Raw genomic sequence first — 27,995 nt, 5'->3', positions numbered from 1 at the left:
GTGGTCACCTGAGACCTGCCCTTCCATGCCAGATGCTCGTGCTTCAATCACCAGCCAGGCCTAGACACCACACCCATGCATGTATTTTGTGCACTGGGCCTCTAGTAGGTATAATATTGATTTCTTCACACTGGACAGCTATTGCTGTTTTGGCTGTTGTCATTTATTTTATCTAAAAATCTAAGGAAAGAGAGGTCAGTGTTGCTGACTAAATAGTCAAGTATTGCATGTGGGACACCAGTTGAAAATCACTGATATAATCCTATACAATAAAAGCCCAATATGCAAATTGCAAATTGTCCCCTTGACCGGGAGTTCGATTTCTCACTACGACGTGTGCTGACCACCAGGGGGCGGTGTGGAACATGGCGGGGATCAGCAACATGGTGCTGCCAGCAGGCAGCAGTGGAGGCACTGCTGGCCCTGATGGGCCCCGATGAGAGCAGGACCGCAGCAGGATGGTGGAGCAGGTGAGCGAGCGGTGCCAGGTCAAGGCGGGTGTGAGCAGGGCCCTATCACCCTGCCGATTGCCCCGAAGATGGCAACCAGTGGTGGTGGCGGGGCCTGATGACTCAGGTGGAGGGGGGCACGGGGGGGCCGAGGGGCCCAGATGCTACCCAGGGCCCAGAGGTCAGCTGGGACCTGCCCTTCCACCCCAGACCCTCGCGCTTGGATCGCCAGCCAGGCCTAGGGACCACACCTGTGCACAATTGCATGCACCGGGCCTCTAGTAAATCATAAGGATATGAAATAATAACAATGATAAGAAGAAAAACATAAATAATACAATAATTAATAAATAATAAAATAAGAATAAACTTTTGCATACTCACAACTGTAAACCTATTTTTGCCCACCTCTATATAAGGTATACAAAAAGTAGGATTTACAGGAGAAAAAGTAGGATTTAGAATGCCAGAGGGAGCTATTGTGCAAGAGCTAGAAGCTGTACAGTTTATTTCAGTAAAACAGACTTAAATGCTGTGTGGAAGGTATACCAAGCCTTGTTACATGGGCCAGAGGGCAAGGCTGTAACCACTCCCCTTCCTACACAGTGGCCACACAAAAACAAGTGATTACAATGGCGTGTGATAAACTGTACAACAGAGTGCTCTTCAAAGGGTGCTAGTGAAACACGCAGTAAGGACACCCAAACCATGGCGGAAGATGTACAGATTTAGAGCCAAACCTTATCCCAATACAAATTTAAAATGTAGGCATGCCCAATAAAGAATTGCTAATTTGCCCTTGCTGATTTGGCTCAGTGGATAGAGTGTCTGCCTGCGGACTGAAGGGTCCCAGGTTCGATTCCAGTCAAGGGCACATGCCCAGGTTGCAGGCTCCATCCCCAGTGGGGGGTGTACAGGAGGCAGCCGATCAATGATTCTCTCTTATCACTGATGTTTCTATCTCTCCCTCTCCCTTTCTCTCTGAAATCAATAAAAATATATTTTCAAAAAAGAGAATTGCTAATCCCCAGATGACATACTTTATTTGATATAGCAGACTGAAGCCAAGGGCTAGATCAGAGCTATTAAAACCATTATATTGATATAAATATTTATGTAAACCTTTTAAGGTCAATATAGCATTTGTACAATTTGTACTATTTGAGCAATTTTAAATTTCATACATACAATGCAGTTGACAGGGCATCTGTCTTTCAGCAGCAAAATTTCCACTATTGCATAAACTTAAAAAGTTCCAATTTAATATAAATCAATAGCAGTTGAAAGCAAAGGCTTCCAGGCTTATTATATCTTCAGAGGAAGGGAAAAAAACAACTGTACTCATCTCCTGATAAATTCTAATAGAATTATTCCTTTCTCACTAGTTCTATATCTAGTCATTCATAGTAAGTTGGATGTGTCCCTGTGATTATCGAATTTTGTTGATCTATACGTTTATAAGTTGATAATTAAAAATTGACATGCATACAATCATGTTTTTGTTTCCTAAGGAACGTTTACTATTGATATAATCTAAAAAAAAACCAAATATTTTTATACACATAAAAATGTTCTTGAGAGAAATTCAGGTTTTATTTTCTCTTGCTATATTTCAAAAGGTAAATAGAGAGAGATTAGAATCAAATATATCACTGGAAATAAATGAAATCTGAAGTTTGCAAAATGTCAAAGCACTAGACAAATGAGAGCTCCTGAACAAAAGGTGCCAATGCTTTATTATTCAAATGTAAGTAATGAATGAAATTTGGGAGTTTTTAGAGAAAATGATTTCCATCTCCTTTTAGAGAATCTCCCAGAGCTTAATGGGAGTCAGGCTTCATGTTCTAAAATTTGACCTGGCACATTATATTAGGAAAAGGAAGCTATTCGGTGCACAGACAGATGAGCTGATTCATTTCTCCATCACTGCATTACACATGGTGGGCCGTTTTTCCTTCCCAGACTCACAGAACAACTTCCATCAGTGAGCTGTTCTTCTAACCCATACTACAAAGTGGGGAGAGGGACAATGGAATCCTTTACCTGTGTCTGAAGGCTGTTCAACCAGTGGAGGCTCTTCAACAAGTGGTGAAGCTGGTGAGGATGTCTTCCTACGAACCAGGGTTAGGTGTACCACTTGCCCCGCGTTACGTAATACTTCAACAACATCCTGGTTGGCAAAACCCTGAATAGTCACACCATCAACCTAAAAGACATTAAACAGGTTTCAAGTTAGCTACTATTTTAAATTCTGGCAAGATAGAATCAAATTAAGCAATTCATTTTATTCCCAAAATAATTAGTTATTAGACCTAAGAAAGTATTTGAATAAGGATGCAAAATTAGTATAAAAAACTTCCTGAGAGACAAGAAAACAAATCCAAACTTGTAGTCCTAAAATCACACATTTTAACTTAAGCCTAAGAGGTAAAGGGTCTCATTTTCTGATGCTATTCAAAATTCCAAGTGCCATAAAAATATTCAGGTGAATTAGATAGCAGATCTCTACCTGCAAATATATAACCAGCTATGAACTTTTGTTTTGTTTTATGAAACTATGAAAATCTGATGCTTGTCAGATTGCTATAATGGGATGGTTAAAGCACAGGATTTGAAATTGAGAGCCTTATGTTGGAATGCCAACCCCAACAATGTATTGTTAACATACATACTCTGAACTTTAACTTCTTTCCTCTATAAAATGGGCATAATTTCTACTTCCCATGGTTGTCTGAGACTGCATGTAAAAATGCTGAATCTATTATCCTATCTAATAAAGATGGAATATGCAAATTGATCGTCACTTCACAACAAATATGGCAGCACCCACAGCCAATAAGGAGGGAATATGCAAATTAACACAACAAAGATGGCAGTCGCCAGCCCAGAACAAAGGCAGGAGGCAGTGGCCAGAGTGAAGGCCCGGGTCCTGGGTACCGGAGGCAAACCAGTGCCAGCAGCCAGGGGAAGGAAGGCCTATTCTTGCATGAATCTTTGTGCATTGGGCCTCTAGTTAAATATATATCTGTATATATTATATTTTTCTTACCAATATAAAGTGACTCTTCACAGACATTTAAAAAAGAAAAATCAAGTTTAGGACCCGTAAGAGTCCAAATTAATGAGATTTTACTATACTAACAAATTTAGTTTTTTAAAGTATCATGAAACTATATTAAGCCGTTCCCCTCTCATACATATTATAATAAAGATAACTTTTCCCCCCAACTTGACTCAATTCTAAACAGTGCAGTTACTTACAGCAATTATTTTGTCATTCACTTGAATTTGTCCATTGTGGTACGCAGCGCTGCCAGGTATTACACTTTTCACATAAATCCCGGAAGCTTCCCCTAAGGTGCACAAAACATATGGAAAAAGGGAGAAAGCTCTAATTAGACCTTGATTGCAAGATTCATATCAAGAGGTTAATTAGCTAAAGGGCTGACAGAAGGCTTGATAAATACTATTTTGAACACCAGCAGAGAAACTGATGGATTATTTCAAACTGTCACCTTCACAAGTGAGCTGAATTTGAAATGATTTGACTGACGACTATTTCTGGAAAAATAATAGTAATGGAACCTTGAGGAAATGCACTCCAATATAAGCTGTAATTCAAAGAGCCCTCTTCTCTTGGTCTGTCACCCTACTCAATGGACTTGGCATGGCCTTCAACGTTTTTCACCTGTACTATGACAAGTCTCCTAACAGGTCTTCCTGACTATACATAGTTCACTGGTCATGTTAGCTTCCCCAAACACAGAAAAAAGAGAGGCACACAGTCTTAAAAAACTAGAATAATCTCAGCAACATGAAATAATCCTCATAATATGGAATAAAATATTTAACCAGGAAATATGGCTATATAAAAATTACAGCTATGCAAAAAATATGCATGCCGCCAGGCAAGGACTTGGAGGGAAATTGGACAAAGAAAATCCATAGCTCTGGATGATTTTATATTTTTATTTTTTTTATATCAAATGAATTTTAAAATATTATCTGCAGAACAAAAATAAGCACAATGGATTTCTATCACCTACATAACAAAAGTAAATTTCACAGAATCACAATCTTCCCCAAGCTTCTTCTTTTTTTATTTATTTTACTTCATCCTTCCAACAAGGCAAAACTTCAGACACACAAGACTCTTGATCTTCCACCAAAACACTAAATATTTTCTTGATTTTAGACCTTTTCTCATTTCATTTTTTTTCTTCTTGTCAACCCCACCCCTTGTTTCAAGTCCTTCTCCTTTTCCATGTTTAGCACAAAAGCCTTTCTTTGTAAATTCTCCATTGCCTTCTGTCCAATTGACTCCTTTATCCACCATGATAGTATGCTTGCATCTCTATTAAAACTTGTATTTCACTTATCATTGAGTAATTGAGTTATTTACATGTTTGTCTCCCTGACAAGACTTTTCTTATGTTCATTATTCTACCTCCTCCAGAACTAAGCAAAGTAACTGCTCAAAATTTCCAATGAATGGAATAAAGAGAATTATTTTGAAAAACTACATTGAGTTTTCAAATGTTCTAGTTTTTGGATTTACCACTGCCCATCCCCTCCAATCCCAAAAACACTTTGACGGTAAAGAAGTCAAATGATCTTTTCTTTATTCAGTAACATAAACATTAATTTTTATCAGTTCCCTATCTGTTACTCACTTTCATTTTACTCTGCATATATAGTGTGAGATTTACAAGAAAACTTCAGATAATAAAGGTTGATAAGCCAAAAGTTTAGGAACCAAGCCATGATTTCTCTAACCAGACAGCATAGTGAGAACTACTGACAGTTTTTTTGCAACATTATTATACAAGCGACACTTAGCTCTTTTGAAACTCATTTAAATTCTGAACCTAAAAAAGGTGGCACTTAGAAAAAGCTAGTTTTGAAAATAGTTATTTCATTAGGCTAAAATAGCACAAGGTGGTCTGACATGAATTTCATTCAGGACTTTGAATACATTAGCACTTCTAATATTTCCACCTGCTATAAGTATATAAAATAACTTCAGAAAAATTAACTTTCTAATCTTGCTATTTTTTAAAAACTATAACATTTCATAACTCTGAATTTTCATGTTACTAGAAGATATCTGTAAAAGGTTTATTTTTCCTTACTCTAATAATTTCCTTTAATAATAGAGTAATTCTTACAGTGAAGATTACCAAAACTTTGCATGTAGGAATTGAGGGAACATTATTATGAATATTTTAAAATATGTTTTTTTAGTGAAATAAGCCAGTCAATGAAGGAAAAATACCACATGATCTCACTTATTCATGGATAATTGAGACCATTATAAACTTTTGAACAATAATAGATACAGAGGCAGAGCTGCCTCAAACAGAGTGTCAAACTGCATCGGGAAGGCCAGGGAGGGTTCGGGGGTGGGAGGTAGGGGGGTAAGAGATCAACCAAAGGACTTGTATGCATGCATATAAGCATAACCAATGGACATAAGACACTGGGGAATAGGGGAGGCTAGGGGACTGTCTAGGGCGGGGAAAAAATGGACACATATGTAATACCCTTTGTAATAAAAAATAAAATTAAAAAAAATATATGTTTTTTTAATTGATTTAAGAGTAAGGGAGAGGGAGAGAGAGAAACATCGATGGCCGCCTCCTGCAGGCCCCCTACAGGGGATTAAGACTGAAACCTGGGCACATGCTGTGACTGGCTACCCCTGAGAGTATTATTATTCAGAGAGACTTAGGCCATGTATTTATTCTTTTGGAGACCGAACCTGTAACTTTGACATATCGGGACAAAACTCTAACCAGTTGAGCTACCCAACTATGTATTTATTCTTACAATGTAGTCCCTTTATATGAAAGGAAAAGAATCCTAATTGAAGTATTTGTTTTATCTTATTATTTTAGTAATTAAACATAATAGTAATACTTTTTGACATTTATAATATGAAACATATGCAATAGTCATTTTACTTTATCGCATGTAAAATGTCATAATATGTAAGAGTCACACTATTCAGAATATATCCATCTTAACCTTGGCCAGTGCACTGAGAGCACTCTAGGAGTTAAAATTTGCAGGTATTTAATTTTGCTCTCTAGAAACCTTACTATCCTTTACAACTATTTCCAAATATGAAATAGAAATGATTCATTTACCTGTCTGAGCATTTCCAACATAGCCAACAATTCTAATCCCAAGACTCTGTCCATCTTTTTTAATGAGCTCAACATTGTAAGTTTCATAAAGAGAATTGTCCTGAAAAGAAAAAATAATTGTAATTATACATAATGTTTAGTCACATAACTGCGTTCATAATAAATTTGTGCATGGCTTGTCAAGTATTTCTTTAGCACCTATGATAGGCAGAATTCTAAGATGGTCCTGACTTTTGACCCCTGGTGTTATTTCTGTGTTTGTCACATTACATGGCAAAAGGGAGATTACCCAGGTGAGCCTAATCTAATCAAGCACCCTTCGAAAGCCGAGTTTTCTCCCACTGGTGGCAGAAAGGGAAGTGAAAAAGATTTGAAGTATAAGGACTGGACTCGTGGTTTGAAGATGGAGTGGGTCATGTGAGAAGGAATACAGGGGGCCTTAAAGATGCCCTTAGCTGACAGCCTGCAAAGAGACTTCAGTCCTACAACTGCAAAGAACTGCATTGTCACCAATCTAAATAGGTTTGGAAATGGATTGTCCCAGAGCATCCAAATTTAGAGCCCAGCCAGCCCCCACCTTGATTTTGGCCTTGTAAGAATCTAAGTAGACAGCTCAGCCAAGCCCATGCAGATTTCTGACCTATAGAACTGTGAACTAACAAAGGGTAGTTTCAAGCCACTAGGTTTGTGATTACTTGTTACAAAACAATAGAAAACTAATACAGCCAACTTGAAAAAAATTCAGGATTAATTTCTATGTGAAAGAAGTAAATGTAAAGAAAATTGTAGAAACAAATGGTAAGACTAATTTTTGTGCCCAGCCACGATGGCTCAGTGGTTGAGTCAACCTATCAACCAGGAGGTCACAGTTCAATTCCTGATCAGGGCACATGCCTGGGTTTTGGGCTCAATTCCCAGTAGGGAGCGTGCAGAAGGCAGCCAATCAATGATTCTCTCTCATCACTGATGTTTTTCTCTCTCCCTCTCCCTTCACCTCTAAAATCAATAAAAAAAAATTTTAATGGCTAATTACTGTAATAGTCATTGTGAGCAAAAATTATTGACCTAAAACTTATTTTCATTACTTGTCTTCTAATTTCAGATATTTCTGTAAAAGAGTAAGGTATCTAAAAACATAATGCCTTGCTGTCAGTTCAAAACATTAAGAGTAGAAAGCAAACAACTGATTGCAACAAATTCTCACTTCCCACAGTTACACTGCTCCCTCACTACAAAGGCAAATAACTTCACAGAAGACACCAAATGCCCCTTTAGATGAAGATGAAAGTGGCTTTCCAACCTCCTTCTCACAATAATCACTCCTCTTTTTCTCTTCCTCCGGGCCCCACCCTTTAAAAAACCATCTTTCCTTTTACCTAATTACCTTGTTGATTCAAAGCTTATGAGATAATTGAAAGAGCTTGCAATGAACGAGGAAGACCTGAATTCTAATCCCAGCTCTGCCACCGACTCTTTATATGACCTTTAACAACTTATTTGGACTTCTGTTTCCTCATCTTTAAATGAATGGTAAGACCTATCTTTTAGAATTCTTGGGAGGAATTCAGATGACCTGAACAATTCCAGGTACTTGACAACAATTAATAATAATGATTGTTACTATATAACTATAATGATTATTATTAATCATAATAAATATTATTATTATTAATGTTTACTTCCTTTGGCCAATTTGTTCCTATCTGTGACAACTGTCATACAATTGATCAGTTTTTAGTTTCCACTCCACCATCTGGATGTCTCCTCACCAATCTAACGAAATAGAAATGGCAAGAATTATTTCTCTTCAATTTACAGATGCGTAGCTGAGGCTCAGAGAGGTGGAATGACTTAACCCTGAGAAACAGCAAAAATGAAAATCAAACTTGTCAGTGTCTCCAAATTAGGCTCTTCTGCTGCTTCACTTGTGGGCATTGTGGCACTCCTCACACCAGCGTGGCATTTCAAGTAGAAGGTGTTTCTACTCTTACAATGTGTCACACCCAGTACTTGATTTATGATGAAAGAATAATTTATGTACTCACAGAACTAGGGCTCCTGTTAGGCACAGCAGGCAGGGCAACAGGTAAGGCTGTAGGGGTCGGAGGGGTTACAGAAATTTCACCAACTGGGTCTCTTGCAACTAGCATCCTGACTGAATTCCCACAGTTCCTCAGCACTTGTGCAACTTGCTCACTGGTCATTCCCTGCACATTTGTGCCACAAATCTTCAAGATGTGGTCTCCTGTCTGGAGTCTTCCATCCTTTAATCCAAGAAAGAAACAAAATTATTCTGAGAAATCAATGATCTAACTTCACTAGTTAATAGCAATTCATCAGACTTTGCGTTGTGGCAAAATGGCTGGCAAAGAAGACATCTAAAAATGCTGAATAAAATATAATATTTAAATGAATGGTTGAATTGGCAACAGAGAAAAAGAAATCCTTGCAAAAGAGGAAAAAAAGGGGGGGTGGGGGCAGGGGAGAGTTCAAAAGGAGGAGTAACCAAAATTCTAAAACAGGTATTTGCTTGAGGGTATCATTTCATGCCCAGTGGCCTAGAGCCAGGGTATTAATGGCCACATATGCAAGGAAGAGGTCTGAAAGCCCTGGGCATCAAGAAAGGAAGGAGGTCAGATCAGAAGCATAAAGGTACAAATTCTGAAGACCAACAAGGTCAGTGGCATGTCTGAGGGACAGCAGGTGTCAGTGTGGCTGGGACAGAATGAGCAAAGAGCACAGGAGTCAAAGAAGAGATGAGAGCATGACCAGGGTCAGTCACAGTGTAGTGCATCTGCTCCAACTGAGTAGGAAGGGAACTCATTTGAGTGCTTTGAGCAGAGCAGTGATATTACCTGACTTAGTTTTAACAAGACCACTCAAGCCTATGTGCGGAAAATAAAACTATAGGAGAGAAAACAATAGAAACAGAGATACCAGTTAGTAAAGCTATAATCTAGAAAGAGATAACCATAGCTTAGACTAGGTTAGCAGTTGGGGTGTTGAGAAGTGAGGTTCTAGATGTATTTTTAATGAATTGTCCACAGGCTCTCCTAAGCTTGTTGTGGGGTGTGAAGGAAAAAAAAAATTGTCAGCCTAAGAACTGAAAAGACTCAGAGAAAAGAAATAGATGCAAGGAGGAAATAATTATGGGGAAAGGGATAAAGAATTGATGGATTTCTACTTTAAGCACTGGTAAGTTGATATTCTGTTATTATCAATGCAACAAACTTGAAATAAAACAACTACTAAAGAAAAAGTCAGTGGTCATGATGAAAAATAAGGGTAAAACAGCTTCTGTGAATCGAACCATCCTTGAACAGAATCATGTCCTGACCAAAAGAATAAAGAATCTGTCAAATAAGTGTTTTCATACTTGGCTTGGCCAAAGAAGGACACTTCACCACAAGTCATATTTAATCACTTCCTCGGCACTATTGCTTTTCCTATTTTACCTCAACTCAACCTAAAATGATAGAGATAATTTGCACCTGTCACTGAAAGTCAAACATTTTCTGCTTCCAGAAAAACAGGTGTTGTAGGGAATTCATAAGTGTAAAAATAGTATTAGATTGATAGGAAAGATAACAAAATGACAGCTACCTTGTTTATGTCCAGCATCCCCAAATATTGCATTTTATTAATATTTTCTGATCATTCTCCCTCCATAACCTGTCTATGTGTAAGGAAACTAAAAGGCATTAGAGCCCTTTCTGTTATTTTAACGGAAGTCCTAAATCAATGATAACTAATAAATTGCTATGCCAAGATTCAAAGTGTATGCTAATCAAACAACAAAAATGTTTATTAACCCATAGATTTTTTTCAAAAGAGAAAAAACATGATGCATATAGGCAAAGATAGTATGGGAGGCATAAATATTAAAAGAGCTGACATAACTGGGTACCACATTATTATAGTGAAAGCACTAACACATCACTTAGAGTTTGTAAAATATACTTTAATCGAATTTAGCAGTTATTGGCATAACATCACTTAGAGTTTGTAAAATATACTTTAATCCAATTTAGCAGTTATTGGCATGTGTGTGTTTGTGTGTGTGTGTGTGTGTGTGTGTGTGTATAACTTTGCATTTTAAGTTCGGCTATTGTTAATAATAACTTCAATTCAAAAAATATTTGAACACCTATGCCCTGGCTGGGTGGCTCAATGAGTTGGAGCATCATCCCATTCACCAATAGGTTGCAGGTTCCATTCCTGGACAGGGCACATATCTAGGTTGGGGGTTCGATCCCTGATTGGGAAGTGTAAGGGAGGTAACCAATCAATGTCTCTCTCCCCCACTTCCTCTCTAAAATAAAAAAATAAACAAAAGTATTTGAAAACTAAAGGAATTCAGGCCTGCTCTATAAAAGAAATAAAGAAATCAAATCTGTTTCTTCAAAAACTAAAAAATAGCACCAAATAATTCCACAACTCAAAAAATAAAATCATTACTCCTTTTGATTCAAGGCTGCTTTTATCACTGGTCTTTGATCAAAAGGCAACGTGTCATTGACAGAAAGTAGTGACCTTATAAAATAAAATCTCTTTCCCCTAAGGAATTAAAGAAAGGTACTAAATTTAAGTATATCTTTCCTACCCTAGTCAAATTCCCAGAGCTCTCATCCACTGATTTTTTAAGGATAAAGAAATATCTGTTTTTAGACTCACTTAAACAAAATGGCTTGGGAATAATCAGCTGTTTAGTGGCCTCAAGCTGGCCCTTGCCCTTTCTAGACTGAAAATTCCGCATGGGCCACACCCACCCTCCAAGTCCTTGCTTGGTGATATTATTTTCCTAGTATTAAAGTTTACTAGATAGTTATTATGACTCATACTATAATTGCCTCATACCAAAGAGTCAATAATTCATGACAACTTTTAAAGGGGCTGAGTTTTAAGAGTCCTCTTGTGGAGACAAGGGGGTAACTCAGTGTCCCTGATTTGCCTAGAATTACTGCAGACCACATGAAAGAGATTTCTGCAAAACAAAGTTGTTTTATACTGCCCATTAGAAACTTTTTTTTTTTCGGTGCCCTTGGCCGGAATCGAACCTGGGACCCTTCAGTCCGCAGGCTGACGCTCTATCCACTAAGCCAAGCTGGCTAGGGCAGAAACTTTTTTTAAGAAAAACTTCCAGCTGCTGAAAAATTTTTAAATTTTTGCCATAACTGAAGAGAATTCTCGCAAGATCTGTGCTTCAGGTACCATGGATTTTTGAGAGTGTCTGAAGATTATAGGAGGTTGTTACTTCTTTCAGCTCCTCTTACATGATACTATACATATACTTTCCTTATCTATAGAATCGGCCCTGATTACATTGATAGGTTATTGTAGATAGATTCCAATAAATGCTTCTAAACTCTTATGAATCAATATTTTTCCATTTCATTTACTTTATGATATTCAAGGCAGTAGACAGAAGGTCGAGTAAGGGCACTGGAGTCAGACACACCCAAGTTCAATCCTGGCTCTACTTTGACCAAGCTGTGTGGCCAGAGGTCAATTCTAAATCTCAGCTCCCTCTTAAACAAATGGGAATAAATTCCTTTCCCATTGAGTTGTGAGCATTACACTCAATACTATATATAAAATACTTAGGCTAGTACCTTGCTTACAGCAAAGCAAGTCCTCAAATGCATCCAATTCTGATGCCTCTTCAGGCCACAGTAACCTCAGTTTAGTGTTCTTTGCTGCATCCCCTCAACTCTATATCCTTTTTTAACTACACATATTGACTTAAATGTACACAAAATGAAACATAAGGGTCTGTTTTATGAAACCCTTTGAAATAAAAAAATACTGACTTCTTTTTCTAACTTTCTGTCATACAATTTTATATTCTTTGAGAAAAAGTGGTAGTTATTAATCCCTTCAGCAGAATGTAGGTATGTCTTTAAGGTCAATCATGATCACATCTGAACTAATGACCTAAGACATCCATATTCCCTTACCATGAAGGTTGTATATTCAGTATGTTTTAATTAAAAGCAATATTCCATTTAATTTTTTTAAAGCTGTGATCAGGCTACATGAGCAACGACTTGTAAAGACTTAGCAACAATGCAGAGTCGGTTGAAGAGATTCTACCTGACGTTAGCTGAGGTGAATGGAAGAGAGAAGTGAATACTGCTGTTTGGGTCTCACCATAATCCCTACAGGAAAGAGTCAAGAATCTGTTGTGCCTACAGCTGGCTCTATTCCCTGATGATACGTAGGTATGACCATGCCCGGATAGGTGCACCTCAGGAAAAACAACAACATTAAGGCCAACTTTGAATAAACAGATTTAGGAAGTAAAGCACAGGTTTCAGAGTTAAACAGTTGCGGGCTCAATCTTGACCTTGTCATTTTCCAGTTAAGTAGCCTTGGGCAATTTCTTAAGTTTCCATATTTATAATTTGGGAATAAGATTTATGACTGTGTTAAGGATTATATGAGAATAATTCTTAAAAACAATGTCTGGCATAAACACTTGCTTCTCCATTAGGACTCTGAGAGGCACACCCCTACCCACTCCTTGATGACCTAAAACAGTGACAATCCCTTCCAGTAAGGGTGAAAAATCAGACCTGGGCTTTTCCCAACAGTGTCCCAAAGGGATTAATTTGGGAAACTGCACATTATATTCTCCTTGTGAAAATTCATAACACACATTAGGATATTGAAAGCTCAGAAAATTCTTACAGTAAGGAACCTATTTGATTTTATTTAACTTGGTGTTTTCTAAATTTAATTGACCCTTTGTTTTCCACAATAACCGCTCCACTTTGCATCTTGAAAAATGTTACTCCAGCAACCAAGCCTATTAAACTGGCAAAGAGGGCGGGAAGGATATGAAAAAGGATTTCAAAATACTCCACAATTTCTCATTCCTTTCCAAGTTACAAAAAATCCTCAAAGATGACTGTTTTGTGCCACGGCTGTGTTTTAAGGACCCACAAAATGACCATTCTCAACCTTTTTGGTCTTAGAACCCCTTTGTACTCTTAAAAACTATTAAGGACGCCCTGGCCAGATTGCTAAGTGGTTAGAGTGTCAGCTCATGGACTGAAGGATCTCAGGTTCCATTCCTGGTCAGGGCACATGCCTAGATTGCAGGCTCAATCCTTAGTGTGGGGCGTGCAGGAGGCAGACTATCAATGATTCTCTCATCATTGATGTTTCTATCACTCTCTCCCTCTCCCTTCCTCTCTGAGATCAATACAAACACACAAACAAAAGCAAATGAGGTTTCCTGGAGAAGAAATTCTGCTGAAAGACTGTAACAGAAAACCTGCTAACCTCCCTACAAATTTCAAAGTTCAGACTGAACATCAAATCTTGCCTGAGTTTCCAGCCTACTAGCCTGACTTACAGATTTTAGACTTGCCAGCATACATATGTCAAAATTTAATAAAACGTAGACTTTATGTATGTGCAATTTATTATGTATCAATTATACTGCAAATATTACTCAGAAACTCGAAGAGCTTTTTGATATCTCTCCCTCGATATCTGTTACTATCTACTAAATTAGAAAACAGTGCTCTGATTTTACATACTTAACACATTAATATATATGATATTGGTGTATATATTTTTTATTCTTTAAAAAGCTATATAAAACTAGTGAGAAGAGTGGTGTTTTAAATTATTTTTCCAAATCTCTTCAATGTCTGGCTTAAAAGAAGACAGCTGAATTTTCCTATCTGCTTCAGCTTTCAATATGTTGCAATATGTTGTTTTGGTTGAGGTATATAAAAAAATCTGGCTTCAATCAGATACATAGTTAGAAAATGGAGACGTGTTTTAACAGCCTTTTCAACCCATTCTTCTTTGATAATACAGCAGAGCTCCACAAGTGGTGGTTTCTTAAAGAACAGTTGCCATGTAGAATCAGGAAATACATCCAAGAAACCTTCAAACAGTTTCATTCATATCTACTGATCTATCTTGAATGGATCTTTTACCTATATGTTATTTTGTCATATCACACATTGGTCTTCAGAAAATACTGATTCACAGAGCTATGAAGACCTTCCAAATAGTGACATATTTAATTACAAAATATTAATATCACCAACAATCTAATCAGAACTCTTTAAATATTGAAAACATTCAAGCGCACAGTAAAGCACAAATTTTCCAAAATTCTAACGCGTTTGAAAGTTCAAATTTCATAATCATTAGCAAATGCTCTCAGTTGTTTTCCTTGAAATAACAGGCTCACTTCATTCATTTTCAAGAAAACATCTGTCAAATACCCAAGTCTGAATGATCATAATTTTTCTGTCAGATATTCTTTCAAAAAATGAAAATACTGTTCCAGGGTGGTTCCCAGAGGCGGCGGGGGGAGACAAAATGGGTGAAGGAGATCAAAAGGTACAAATTTCCAGCTACAAAATATAATATATAGCATAGTGATTCTAATTAATAATATTGTACTACATATTTCAAAGTTGCTAAGAGAATAGATTTTATTTGTTTATATATTTTATTTTTTAAAAATTCTTTATTGTTGAAAATATTACATATGTCTCCTTTTCCCCCATTGACCTCTCCCCGTCCGCTCCCGCCTCCCAGCACATGCCCTCACCCTCCCTACTGTCTGTGTCCGTTGGTTATGCTTATATGCATGCATACAAGTCCTTTGGTTGATCTCTTAAAACTTCTCTTCATAAGGAAAAAAACTATATATGGTAATGGATAACTTACTGTGGTGATCATTTCACAACACATATAAATATTAAATTATTACATTGTACACCTGAAACTATACAATGTTGAATGTTAATTGCATCTCAAATTTTTTAATAAGGGCCCAAATTTTAAAATAAAACAAAATTTAAAGATTAAAAGGCTGTTTAATATTTAAAAAGTGGATACTATGTCTTACAAATGTTTTTAAGGCAAAACAACCATCATACTTCAGTATATGGCAGAAGTGCTGTATGGTACATCCCATTTTGTCACACAATATTAAAAACATGTGCACTTAAAGGTTAAAATGTACAAAATTAATAATTGCCATTGCACTTTCTTAAGTGAAACTGGCCTTTTTTTTTCTTTTTTGCTGCAAGCACATGGTGGAGAAGAATAAGACGACTGCTAGTCCAGATTGATGCCACTGCCTGTTTCACACTAAGGAACCAGCAGTTTCAGTCTGCCACTGCTTTTGTATCATCAGTGCAAATTTCAACATGGTGAAAGAGCTAATAGCATCTTAGTATTAATAGCTGCTGTTGCTCAGTGATTAAGAGCATTGGCCTGCACACCAAAGGGTTGTGAGTTCGATTCCCAGCAAGGCACGTGTGGAGGCAACTAATCGATGTGTCTGTCACATCAATGTTTCTCTCTCTCTCCCTTTTGCTCCCGCCCCCGTTACACTCTCCCTAAAAATCAATGGAAAAAAATATCCTCTGGTGAAGATTAACAGCAAAAATAAAAAATTGCTTTGATCTTGTTGACCCTCTGCAAGACACAGTGACCTTGACAGGTCTCTGCTCTAAATAAATGCAGGTAGATTCTAAAAGTATAATAGAAATATTAGTAGCTCCACAATTAGTACAACATGGGGAGCAAGCTGGCTTAGAAATGGGGAACGGCTGAATTTGCCTCAAACTGCATTTGCATAGCAAGTTTATTTTTATATATGTTTATTAGAAGGGATAAATGTGTATATAACTGCAATTTAATCAGTGAAATTTACATATTATTGTGATGATGAACATTCTATATAATATAGGCTCATTATTAAGTGGCGTCATAACCAAATTTCTAAGTTCATTTCCAAAAACTAAAGGTTTTTTAAAATATATTTAATATTTTCTTCAATGTAAAACTAAGCAGAAACAGTTGGTAAGTTTTTAAAAGGCCCACTTTCAGTTCAAACAGTGCTAAATAATAAAGTGTAGTCATTTGTTTGACAATGCCAAAATTTTTTAATTCAAGTAAAATTTACCGCATAAATTGAGACAACTATTTATAATCACTGTACCTTCTGATTTTAACCCACATTATAAAGTTATATTTCAAGCCATACAATTTAAATTATATAAAACCAAAATAAAAACAAAAAAGATCAACTTACCCGGTCTGCTAATCCTCCGGGAACAATAGTCCTCACAACCACACCACTTGATTTCCCTCCAACTATTCCAAAACCTAATCCAGAGCCATCATTAATGAGCTCAACATCTTCGATATGGCCCCAACGAACCTACAAATTAATGGCAAGAGCCAAAGTGTTAGTAGAACACACAGATTCTTAGCTTCCCGGTACAGTAATTACTAATGTAACAGATATACAACAAACTAAACATTCATACAATTAATCCAGACAATTTTCTAGAGGCTAAGAGGTATGTAAAGATCATCATATGATCCCTGCCCTTAAGGATTTCATAATCCAGGAGACAGACAAACTAAAATATAATAATTAAAATACAAGACAGAATATGGGGTCACAGACACTGTAGCTCTAGAACTGAAACATCCAGTTCCTCAGTCTATGCCCAGGATCTAGCAGTGTCCAGCACCTGGAAGGAACATATATATGTTTATCTGAATTGAAAAAGAATCACAAAGTATTATAAGGACTGGGGGGAAGTGGTGCAGACAAGTCAAATCTAATCAAGAATTATGGAAAGCTTCAAGGAAAAGGTGGCATTTTGATTGCACTACTGAGAAAAAAAGACATTCAAGCAAAAAAGAAAATGTAAGGGCAAAGCTGGGCTTGAATAAGCAAGTGGGAATAATTGAAGTTTTTAGAAGAGAGAATGACAAGAACAAAGCAGTGGTTTAGGAAGATTAATCTGGCAGCAATGTGAAGTAGGAAATGATGAGAAGGACACAAGACAATAAGACTAATTTAATAAACTCCTATGAGGAAGAGGAAAGGTAGGCCCAACTGAAGATATTAGCATTAGGATTATACAAATCAGACTAAGAGACATGACATTTCCCCTCTAATTAGCAGGCTTTCATCAGAAATATACATCAAGTTCCCATAAATCAACTGCAGAAGAAAATTCTCCCTCTCAAGATCCATAGGGCATACTTACCACTTAGTTTTTCTATTATAGGTAAAGTGGAAAGTTACTATGCAATGTGAAAATAACAAGGAATATTGGGAATATTTAATAACTTCATGCCTGAAACAATATCTAGTACCTGGGATACAACAAAATTTGCTAAAATATGCATAAAAATATGCTTGAATTAATAGCAGCTGGTATTCATAAAGTATATACTAGGTACTGTGCTTAGCTCTCCACTTGCAATCTCATTTAATCTTCCCAATACCACTATGAAGCAGATGCTGTTATTAGTTCCAAGTAACAGATGAAGAAACTGAGGTATAGAGAGGTCAAGAAATGTGCCCAGTATGACACAGCCAGGAAGTGAAGAACTGGACTTGAACTCACTTTAACCTGACCCAGAGCCCCCTATTCTTAACCACTATGCTAAGCAATTTCCCATTTGGTTCATTCTGTTATTATGTAAATTGTGCTATATAAATTTAACTGATTACAACAGGGAAAATGTCTATACATTAATATGTGTTGTGACCTTGTACTGTACCCAGTCTATTTTTTCTTTTGTACCAATGAATGAATATTAAATAAATCAGCTAGCACTTAGTGTTATAAGAAAATAAGATTTATTAGCTTGCATTCTGAAGATGCAGGCCAAAACCTGTAAAATACTATTAAGCAAGTTTAAAGATTCCCAAAAGAGACATATAATTTTATTCTTTTGAACTGTTTTCATCCTTACATGAAAAAAAAGATAAACTTCTACCATTGTGCAGTATCAATAATCTAGTTATAAACACCCCATGTAATTTACAGAAATGTTTGTGAAATAAATAACCAAATCTTAAAAAACTCAATAATAAATCTCTAATAAAAACTCTCAGCTTAATTAATTAACTGGGTATAACACCAAGGTACACAAGACTCTTTCCATTACCAAATAAATTATACCTACTATTAAATTTGCCCTCTATAGCTAAAAAAATAATCTTATATACGGAGAATCACAGGACATTTAAAAAATAAAACAAAACAAAAACCCTCCATAAAATACCTTATTTTCTATGCTAATGCTGCATTTGGAAGGATGATCACCTTTCTTAAACTATGGCAAGTCAAATGACACCTTCCCCGGGTGTGAAAAGCAATGGCATAATTCAAAAGTAAGTATTTTTCCAAATTTGCAACTCACTGTTTCTGGCAGAATTGTATCAGTTAGGCTGGTACTGCTTTTTGTGTGGACTGGTTGCCTGGCCACAACCAGACTCAAACATCCAGTGGTTTGTTGTAACAATGCAATTGCTTGCTGATGGGAAATGTTCTGATCCAGTGGAGTATGATTAATAGCCAATATTTGATCATTTTCCTTTAGCCTTTGATCCCTTGGTGAAATAAAAGAAAATTTTGTTTTAAGTGATACAAGATCCTGACTTTTAAAAGTCTATTATTCAAGATAAACAGTTTTTTTAATGGTTCTACTTCACTTAGTACATATATTCAAATTATTTAATTATATAACGGAGCTTTTTAGAGTGCTTTTCTTTAAAGCATTTATTAGCTCATTAACCAACTTAGTAATACATCTCAACACACATACATTTTAAAAGCTATCTGGCTAGAAAAATAAGCAAAAACAATACATAAGGCTTCACTGCCAAGGTTTTGCAAGTACAGACCCTTAACTGCATGAACCCTGTACCCCTGAACCCTGTCCAATCTGCCTTCAACATCTACCACACTGGGGAAACTACATTCTCAAATTCATCAATAACCTCTTCTCTAGCAGTATAGTGAAGTACTTCATTTTGCTTTACCGCACCAGCATGTCGATAGAGGCCAAACCCTCCTTGAGAGTCCTCGGACATTACTTCTAAGTCTGTTTCTGAGCTCTTCTCTCCCTCTAAGCACCAGTCTCCCAACAGCTAACCAAGGTAAAAAGGACAATTTTAATAAGAAAAAAGCAAAATCTCTTTTGAAAAAAAAAGGCATTACTGGTCAATATTTACTGAGCACTATTATGATCCAGAAATGATGTATAGGCCCAAAATTGAAGCCTAGAACAAGCTTAGTGTCTTAGTTAAGTAGCCTGATTAAAGCACATTCTTTGATTTCTGAAATGCAATGCATCCTTAGACTACTTCAGATTTACTCTGTCCTGGTTTACTGTATTTGACCTGATTATCTCCCAACTACCACTCTTCCTCTTCTTGCTTCCCCATTATTACTGCAATGCTTCCTTGTCCTTGTGTATCTCTCTTGCATCTACCCACCCCTTCTTTCATTCCCAGTGCCAACCCTCCAGTTGAGATCCTTATGTAATACCTGAAACCTAACTTGCAAAATTCCTCAAGGTTTATTCTTGTAGGCTCTCCTGCGCTGGTATATGCCAACTCAAAAATACTTGCTAATTATCTATGTTTATTGACCAACAAAAAGAGAGGCACAGGAAAAAACAAAAACAAAAAAACTCTTGTTCATGATTATTTCATTTAAAAAATACATTTTTAGCCTTCAAAATACAAAAATCTCCCAGAGAAAGAATTTACCTCAAAACAGAGAATTCTAATTCATAAATTTGAATTCTGAAAATCCAGTACATTGCCCTTATTTTTCTCAGGTCACACCAGATTCAGCAAAATTTTGTTAAGGAGCAATGTCACTTATGAATTTTTCCCTGGTCCTAAAGAAACACTTCTTTTTAAATGTGATCACTTCCATTTCCCCAACTCCAATGGAGAAATTTCTTAATTAATCCCAAGTGAATGAGTTGCTCTTGAATCTTTTCAAGCCGGATGTAACTAATTTGGCATAAATTGGTCCTTAATTTACTCACATTCAGATTTTCTAGTTTCTGGAAAATATGATTCTGATGCATTCAAAAGTTGAATTAATTAGTTTTTACAGCTACTTTTTATTTCTTTCAAAGTTTTTTTTAAATTTTTTCAATTACAGTTGACACTCAATATTATATTAGGTTCAGGTGTACAGCATACTGGTTAGACATACATTTACATAACTTATAAAGAGATCCCCCTGATAAGTCTAGTACCCACCTGGCACCTGGCACCATACATAGTTATTACAACATTATTGACTATACTCCCCCTGCTGTACTTTACATCCCCAGCTACTATTATTTATAATTTAACTCCCCATACTACATATATTTACACTTTCCATTCAAGGGGAGCCTAATTCTTGCCTATCCCTCACAACATTCAGAAATCTGCAAATCAATAAACATGAAACATCACATAAACAAATTGAAAGACAAAAATCACATGGTCATATCAATAGACGCAAAAAAAAAAAAAAACCCACAAAAAAACCCTAAAAAAGAAATAATAGATTTCCATGACCTTAAGAGTCATAACACAGTTCTGCGGGGAGTGTCCTGAGAACAAAGGAAAAACTGATTACCAAGACCATTTAATATGATGTGGAAGGGCCTGCATGGCAGGCCTGTTTTCCTGTCCCTTCTCTCACCGTCTTGCACTGAGCTCCCACACTAGTTCAGCCACATTCTAAAGACAAGGAATATGTTTCATGATCCAATTATATGGTCCAAACAAAATGGTAACATTTATGTTATGATATGTTTCATCACTTGATAGGGCTACTTGTCAAGAAAGTCTCTTCATTCCTCTTCTGCTCTCTGACGACCTCACTGTCTCCCTTCAAATGTCCCTTTAAGGACCAATGCCTCTGGGAGGCCACCTGACTCCTTGGTCAGGGTTCTTTACTCGCTCAAGTATCAAACTCCTCTTTTTGGACGTGCTCACCTCATTTGTAATTACAGATCTAATTAGTACAGAGTGACTGAAACATAAGGATTAACTACAAAAAGGATTGACTATTAAAAACACACTAAAAACTATTAAACTGTACACTTCAAAATGGCAACATTTGCCCTGGCTGGTGAAGCTCAATTGATTGGAGCATTGTCCTGTATACTGTAAGGTTGTGGGTTCATCCTCAGTCAGGGCATGTGCAGAAGGCAACCAATTGATGTTCTCTCTCACACTAATGTTTCTCTCTCTCTCTCTCTCTCTCTCTCTCTCTCATAAGCATATCCTCAGATGAGGACTACAAAAATTAAAATAAAATAAAACAAAATGGTAACATTTATGTGAATGTTATGTGAATTATATCCCAATAGTATTTTTAAATTTAAATTATTTTTCAATTATAGCTGATATTTAATATTATATTACTTTCAGGTGTGCAGCATAGTGGTCAGACATTTTATGTAACTTATGAAGTAATCCCCCTGATAAGTCTAGTACCTACCTGCCATCATACATAGTAATTTTAATATTAGTGACTATAATCCCTATGTGGTATCCACATGACTATTTTGCAGCTGCCAATTTGTACTCATTAATCCCTTCATCTTTTTCACCCAGCCCCCAACCCACCTCCCATCTGGCAACCATCAATTTGTCCAATAATAATTTTTTTAAGTTAAAATAATGTTTTTAAGTTGGGCCAAAGTTAAATAAGTTTTCTGTTAAGGAACTTCACAGCCTTAAGTAAGTTAATGTTAAGTGACCCATAGTCCTAAGATACACCTGCTGTGTCAGTGTCATTATTAATAGCACACCGTCTCACTACCAAAACTGTCCCAACTTGGACAACAAATTATATGATTATTCTAGCTATATACATCCAATATCCAAGAACAGAATAGAGTTTCTCAAAGATATCTGACCACTGCTATGCTTCCTCAGAATACGCTTGAGGAAATGCTGCCTTAGATGGAAGAACAAAGATACAAAGCCATGGAAATACATTTTTTCTGAGAGACTAGAATTGATCTCTCATGAATGGAGAACATAATGAATAGTGTGCTTTTAAAATGAATAATAAACTAAAAACCTGAAATCAAATAAAGACAAAATATAAGGCTTGCACATACCCCTTAAAAAATAAAACAAAGGCCGAAACCGGTTTGGCTCAGTGGATAGAGCGTCGGGCTGCGGACTGAAGGGTCCCGGGTTCGATTCCGGTCAAGGGCATGTACCTGGGTTGCGGACATATCCCCAGTGGGGGATGTGCAGGAGGCAGCTGATCGATGTTTCTCTCTCATCGATGTTTCTAACTCTCTATCTCTCTCCCTTCCTCTCTGTAGAAAATCAATAAAATATATTTTAAAAAATAAAATAAAATAAAAAAATAAAACAAAGGCATAAGTGCAATAGAGGGGCATCACATAGCCTTGAGGAGGCTTTTAATCAAAGAAAGTGAAATAGAATATAACCAACAAAATGTTGTTATAATCTTAAGTTTAATAAACAACACAGCATACAGAATGTGAATTTCAATGATCCCATCTTATTGATAAGACCTGAGCTAAAGCTACCATGTTCAATTGTGAGTGGTGAGATAGAAAGGATACTAGCTTTGCAGTCAGAGGATCTTAGAATCACATATGGCTCCAGCATTTATAGCTCTGTGGCCATTGGTACATCACTGAGTCTCTCTGAAACTCAGCTTTCCCATCTATAAAATGGAGCAGCATACCAGTAGCTAGAAGGCTGCCACAAGTCTATGTGAGAATATCTGCAAAAGGCCTGACAAATGCACAGGAAGAAGGAAAGTTAAGTATTAGCTGCCATTGTTACTATTTTTATTACTAGTTTCTTATTCTCTTTATAACAGTGTTCTCAGAATTATCAGGAAAAAAAATTAGCAAAGCACAACATGAGCATCTTTCTCACCTGTCCGCTATGCTTCCTGGCTGTATTTCCTTCACAAAGATATCAACTTGTCCCAGATTTTGACTTCTAAGGGCCACCACGCTGAATCCAAGGCCTCCAGTTGAAGGACGTTCTATATCAATATATTCAATTTGCCGGCCCTAAACAAGAAGAATTTTTTGAAAAAGTCAGTGAAGTACATTTAACAAAGAACTGAAATTGCCATTCTGTGAATAGCACAAAAACAGCTTCTCCCAGGTCACCTCTATAAAACCAAATAAACTCAGAATTTCAGTAATAAGTTGTTTCTGGAAATCTTCTCACTTGATTATTTTCAGTAGAACATAAAGAGGGAATGTGCAGCATTCTGAAACCTCAGGGAATAGAAGAGGTGATTTCACATTTCATTCACATTATGAGATAAATTCTCAGCTGGATAAAAATACTCATGTCCTTTAGAGAATTCTAAACTGTTTTTTCCATACAGAATTTATCTAAATTCTTTTGATGCAAAATAAATTTTTAAACAAGGAAAGCAAATTAGATGTATCAAAAATATGCTGATGGTTAGCCTAAGTCAGAACCAGATGCATTATTTGTTTTTAATTTTATTGTGATGAATGAATACCCTATTTTAATGAATATTCTATTTTAATTAAAAAGTATGGAAAGGCCACCAATCAAATGTGTTCTACACATGACAAATAAGTATTTTTTTTTTTTGTTAATAACCGCATTTGGACTACATAAATGTCATGACTCACAAAAGCATTACACAAATAATTATTGGTCAAAATAAGGGAACAGAACTCTAAAATAAAAAAAGGAATTAGATAAAGAATATTATTTAATTATCACACCTTACACAGATTCTTTTTAACCTTTAAAGTCATTTCATTTTTAAGACACATTAGAAGACAAAGTGAAAAATTTTAAACATATCCTAAAATTCAACTGTTATTTAAGTTTTAATAGGTATTAGGGATAAAACTGGATTACTCCTTAAAATGTTTCCATAGATTTTCCTAATTATGTTAGTTCTAACTCCCATTACATCTGTTTGATATAAAATTAAAAAGTTTCAATGGAGGTGTGTCACCTGCAAACATATTAATTTTCCTCCTATGATCAAAACTATAAAAATCTCTTTCCTTACAAGTGTAAAGATGTGTCAAATTAGAGTCATTATCTAAAAATCTCTCCTCACCACACATAGATATTTCCTTATATAATTTTAAGCCAATAAATTTTTAACACAGAGATTAAGAAATATCAATTCCTCCTAACAATATAAAAACACAGGCAAACAAAACACGTAACACATTTTAAGGCAAAAAGAGTATCATTTTTTTTTTAACTGATAACAGGAGAAATAAGCATAATATTTCAATGACAAGATATAACTTTACCTGTGCCATTTGTTGAATGATTGAGTTAAAGTCTTCATTTCCCAACTTAGGGGTCCAAGGAAATAACCCCGATACAGTCAAGTTATTAGAGGACCGCTGGACATTCCCATTAGTAATAGCTCCATCTGTGAACACTAATAAACCTTTCCTAGAAAAATCAAAGTTGGCTGAACAATCTGAAGGTATATGACTCAGCTGTTGGAGGGAAAAACAAAAGAGAATCAACAGAAACTTATAGGAAACAAATTATTTCTATTTATTAAATATTATATTTTACCCATCACATGTAATTTTCATGTTAAGTATATACATGTGAAAGAAATTAAGTAATGGTTACATGAATTTGTATATTTATAAGGCTATAAATTTTTTTTTTAGTATTACACAAATGTTTAACAGCTGAAAATGTGTTCTTGTTTCCTGCTTTCCATCCTTTCCTCAAGTTAACAGCATGTACAACAGTTCATTACACTTCACATACACAGATCTATAATAATAAAAGTATAATATGCTAATTAGACTGCACATCCTTCCAGACGTCCTCCCAACGACCTTCTGGATGAAGCCAGTGCTGCGAGGGAAGCCTGGCAAGATGCCTTTCACTTGTATGAAAAGTATGGTCACTGGTGCATACCCGGGTTGCGGGCTCAATCCCCAGTGTGGGTCCCAGATTGCAAGAGGGTGCAGGCCGGGCTGAGAGACCACCCCCACCCCCTCCGTACATGAATTTTGTGCACTGGGCCTCTAGTATATATACATAAACAGGCATATAAGACACTGAGCCCTTTTCATTTATCTGTACATTTCCATGGGGGAAAGGGGAGAAAAAAGATCTTGGATAGTATGTAACAAAAATAACAATAACAGTATTTATTCAATGCTTGCTATGAGCAAAATACAATACCAAAACTTACATATTACAACTGCCCTATTATTTTTTCATTTTGTGAACTTAAAAAGTGAGGCACACACACACACACACAAAACCAACACCAAAACACACACACACACACACACACAAAATAAAAAATAAAAACCTGAGGCACACAGGGGAGTAACTCATCCAAAATTAGTAGCAAATGAGTTGCAGAGCCACTCAAACATTGGTACAAAAAAATTGAGAATCCTGTAATTATGGGGAACAGGGAAATGGGTTGATTTTAAAATATCATTGGCTGATATGAGTGCCAACACGGTAGAATAAAGGTATCATCAAGAACAAATGTAGCCCTAGCTGGTTTGGTTCACTGGATAGAGTGTCGGCCTGGGGACTGAAGGGTCCCAGGTTTGATTCTGGTCAAGGGCATGCACCTTGGTTGCAGGCACATCCCCAGTAGGGGGTGTGCAGGAGGCAGCTGATCGATGCTTCTCTCTCATTGATGTTTCTAACTCTCTATCCCTCTCACTTCCTCTCTATAAAAAAAAATCAATAAAATATATTTTTAAATAAAAAGCACAAATGTAAATAGGACCTCTTAGAAAAAATCAACACCAGGAGAAACTCTATGAGAGCACTCATAGGAAAAAAGGATTACAGGGACTTAGAGTTGAATGGATAAAATATGAGTATGTAGATAAAAACAGAAAACTATATAAATATAAAAGATTATCATGGAGTAGGTAAAGTCCACTTTTAGTCCAGTAAGAGTGATACATTTGTAGTGACCTTTCCCAATTTCTATTGCTACAAATAGCATTCACTGTTGTGATATGGGGCTCATCCCAGGACCAGGGAATACAGAAAGCTAACTGTCAATATGGGGAATGCTAAAATTATGTATGAATTCTGACTTAGAGAAAGAAATTCAAAGAAAGTCCTGTGAGCACTGTTTAATCCTTAACTAGTTATTTAAAGAATCTCTTGCTAAATATTTATGGGCAAGCATTTTGGTTTATCAGCAAAGAACATTTTTTCCTTAAATTTTATTAATTTTCACTTAACTCTGCTCCATTATCTCCAATTACATTTAAAATTATCCCCAAATTTAATCTTTAGGATAGCTACTATTCAAGCTTAGCTTCTATGCTGTAGGTAGTGGAGGAAACATGTAAATGTTAAAATACCAGGTATATTGCTTCCAAGGACTTTCTAATCAGACTGTCCATAACATTTGATTATTTATTTGGTAATTATAAATAACTAGAGGCAATGCACGAAATTTGTGCAAGAGTCTGACACCTGGGACCCGGGCTTCTCTCTGGCACCCAGGACCAGGGCTTCCCTAGCAGCCCCGGAAGGTTGTCCGGAAGAACATCTAGTCCAATTAGCATATTACACTTTTATTATTATAGATATGCTACAAGGGCATGATTACTTCTTGCTAAAAAAAAAAAAAAAGAAAGAAAAAAAAGACTCATGAAGAAAATATATTTAAGCTCAAAATTACTTTATAATTTTGAAGAAACTATTGAAAATTCTCAAAGTATCTGACCTTTACTTATTTAAAAAATGTATAAAACCCATATTCTGAAGATAAGCACATAATCTATTATCAACACTTTTAAACTATCCATGCCTACCATACCCACAGGTCACAACTCCCAACACAACCTCTTTGCTGAAGTAAGAGTATTTTGAGACAGTTTGTCTCTAGCTTTATGCCTTTCTATCTTTCTTTGCTGGATTGAATATATGAACATGTAAAACGCCGACGGGCAACTTACTTGTCCCTTGAGTTGCTTGATGGATTGCTGAAGTGTGAGTATCTGGTTGAAGAGAGGACTTTTCAGTGTCTCATAAAACATGGATAGCTTCTCATTCTGCGATGTGTCACCCTTCTCCTGCAATTTCACTTTCAGGCGATCAAGAATTTGCAGGACCTGCAGTTTATCTTATTTGAAGAAAGATAAGAGTACAAGTTACATTCCATCTTATATTCTGATTTAGAATCATTAATTAATTTAGTGGTAGAATTATTATAGCCAGTATACCTGTAGCAGGATTTTCAGGCATTTTGAATTATTGTCTTCATTCACTTGAAAGAAACCTAAAGAAAAAAGTTTAAAATACAAAAGATGATTTTCCATTAGTGTACACATGTCTACAGTCCTGTATAAAATTTAAAGAAAACCTCAAGAACATTCTTGATCAAAAGACTTCACTTAGGAAATTAAAACCACAATGAGGTGCCAGTACACATCACTATGATAACTAAGAAGAAAGCAAAACAACACATAATACTAAGTATTGACAAAGATGTGAGGCAACTTGAACTCCCAGATGTTGCTAGCAGGAAAGAAAAATGGCACACTTTGGGAAAATGGCAGT

The 27,995-nt window shown here is 36.2% G+C and overlaps 1 protein-coding gene across 2 annotated transcripts in view; it reads right to left on the bottom strand.

The window, feature by feature from the left end:
* INADL (InaD-like (Drosophila)) overlaps nt 1-27,718 on the bottom strand; it is a 282,818-nt gene extending 255,100 nt beyond the window's left edge. For both annotated transcript variants that reach the window (XM_006773216.2, XM_006773215.2), the window contains exons 1-10: nt 27,659-27,718; nt 27,392-27,558; nt 24,728-24,922; nt 23,340-23,479; nt 18,812-19,001; nt 16,674-16,802; nt 8,644-8,862; nt 6,599-6,698; nt 3,711-3,802; nt 2,493-2,655 (exon numbers count right to left, since the gene is read on the bottom strand). In XM_006773216.2, coding sequence (XP_006773279.1) covers nt 2,493-2,655; nt 3,711-3,802; nt 6,599-6,698; nt 8,644-8,862; nt 16,674-16,802; nt 18,812-19,001; nt 23,340-23,479; nt 24,728-24,922; nt 27,392-27,558; nt 27,659-27,680 — 1,417 coding nt within the window. In that variant the 5' untranslated portion in view covers nt 27,681-27,718. The remainder of the gene's footprint in view (nt 1-2,492; nt 2,656-3,710; nt 3,803-6,598; nt 6,699-8,643; nt 8,863-16,673; nt 16,803-18,811; nt 19,002-23,339; nt 23,480-24,727; nt 24,923-27,391; nt 27,559-27,658) is intronic.
* Nucleotides 27,719-27,995: the final 277 nt, after the last annotated feature.

Source organism: Myotis davidii, unplaced genomic scaffold (genome assembly GCF_000327345.1).
Source record: "Myotis davidii unplaced genomic scaffold, ASM32734v1 scaffold205, whole genome shotgun sequence".
In the NCBI taxonomy this organism is placed as follows: Eukaryota; Metazoa; Chordata; class Mammalia; order Chiroptera; family Vespertilionidae; genus Myotis; species Myotis davidii.
This window is presented reverse-complemented; position numbering and strand designations above follow the sequence as displayed.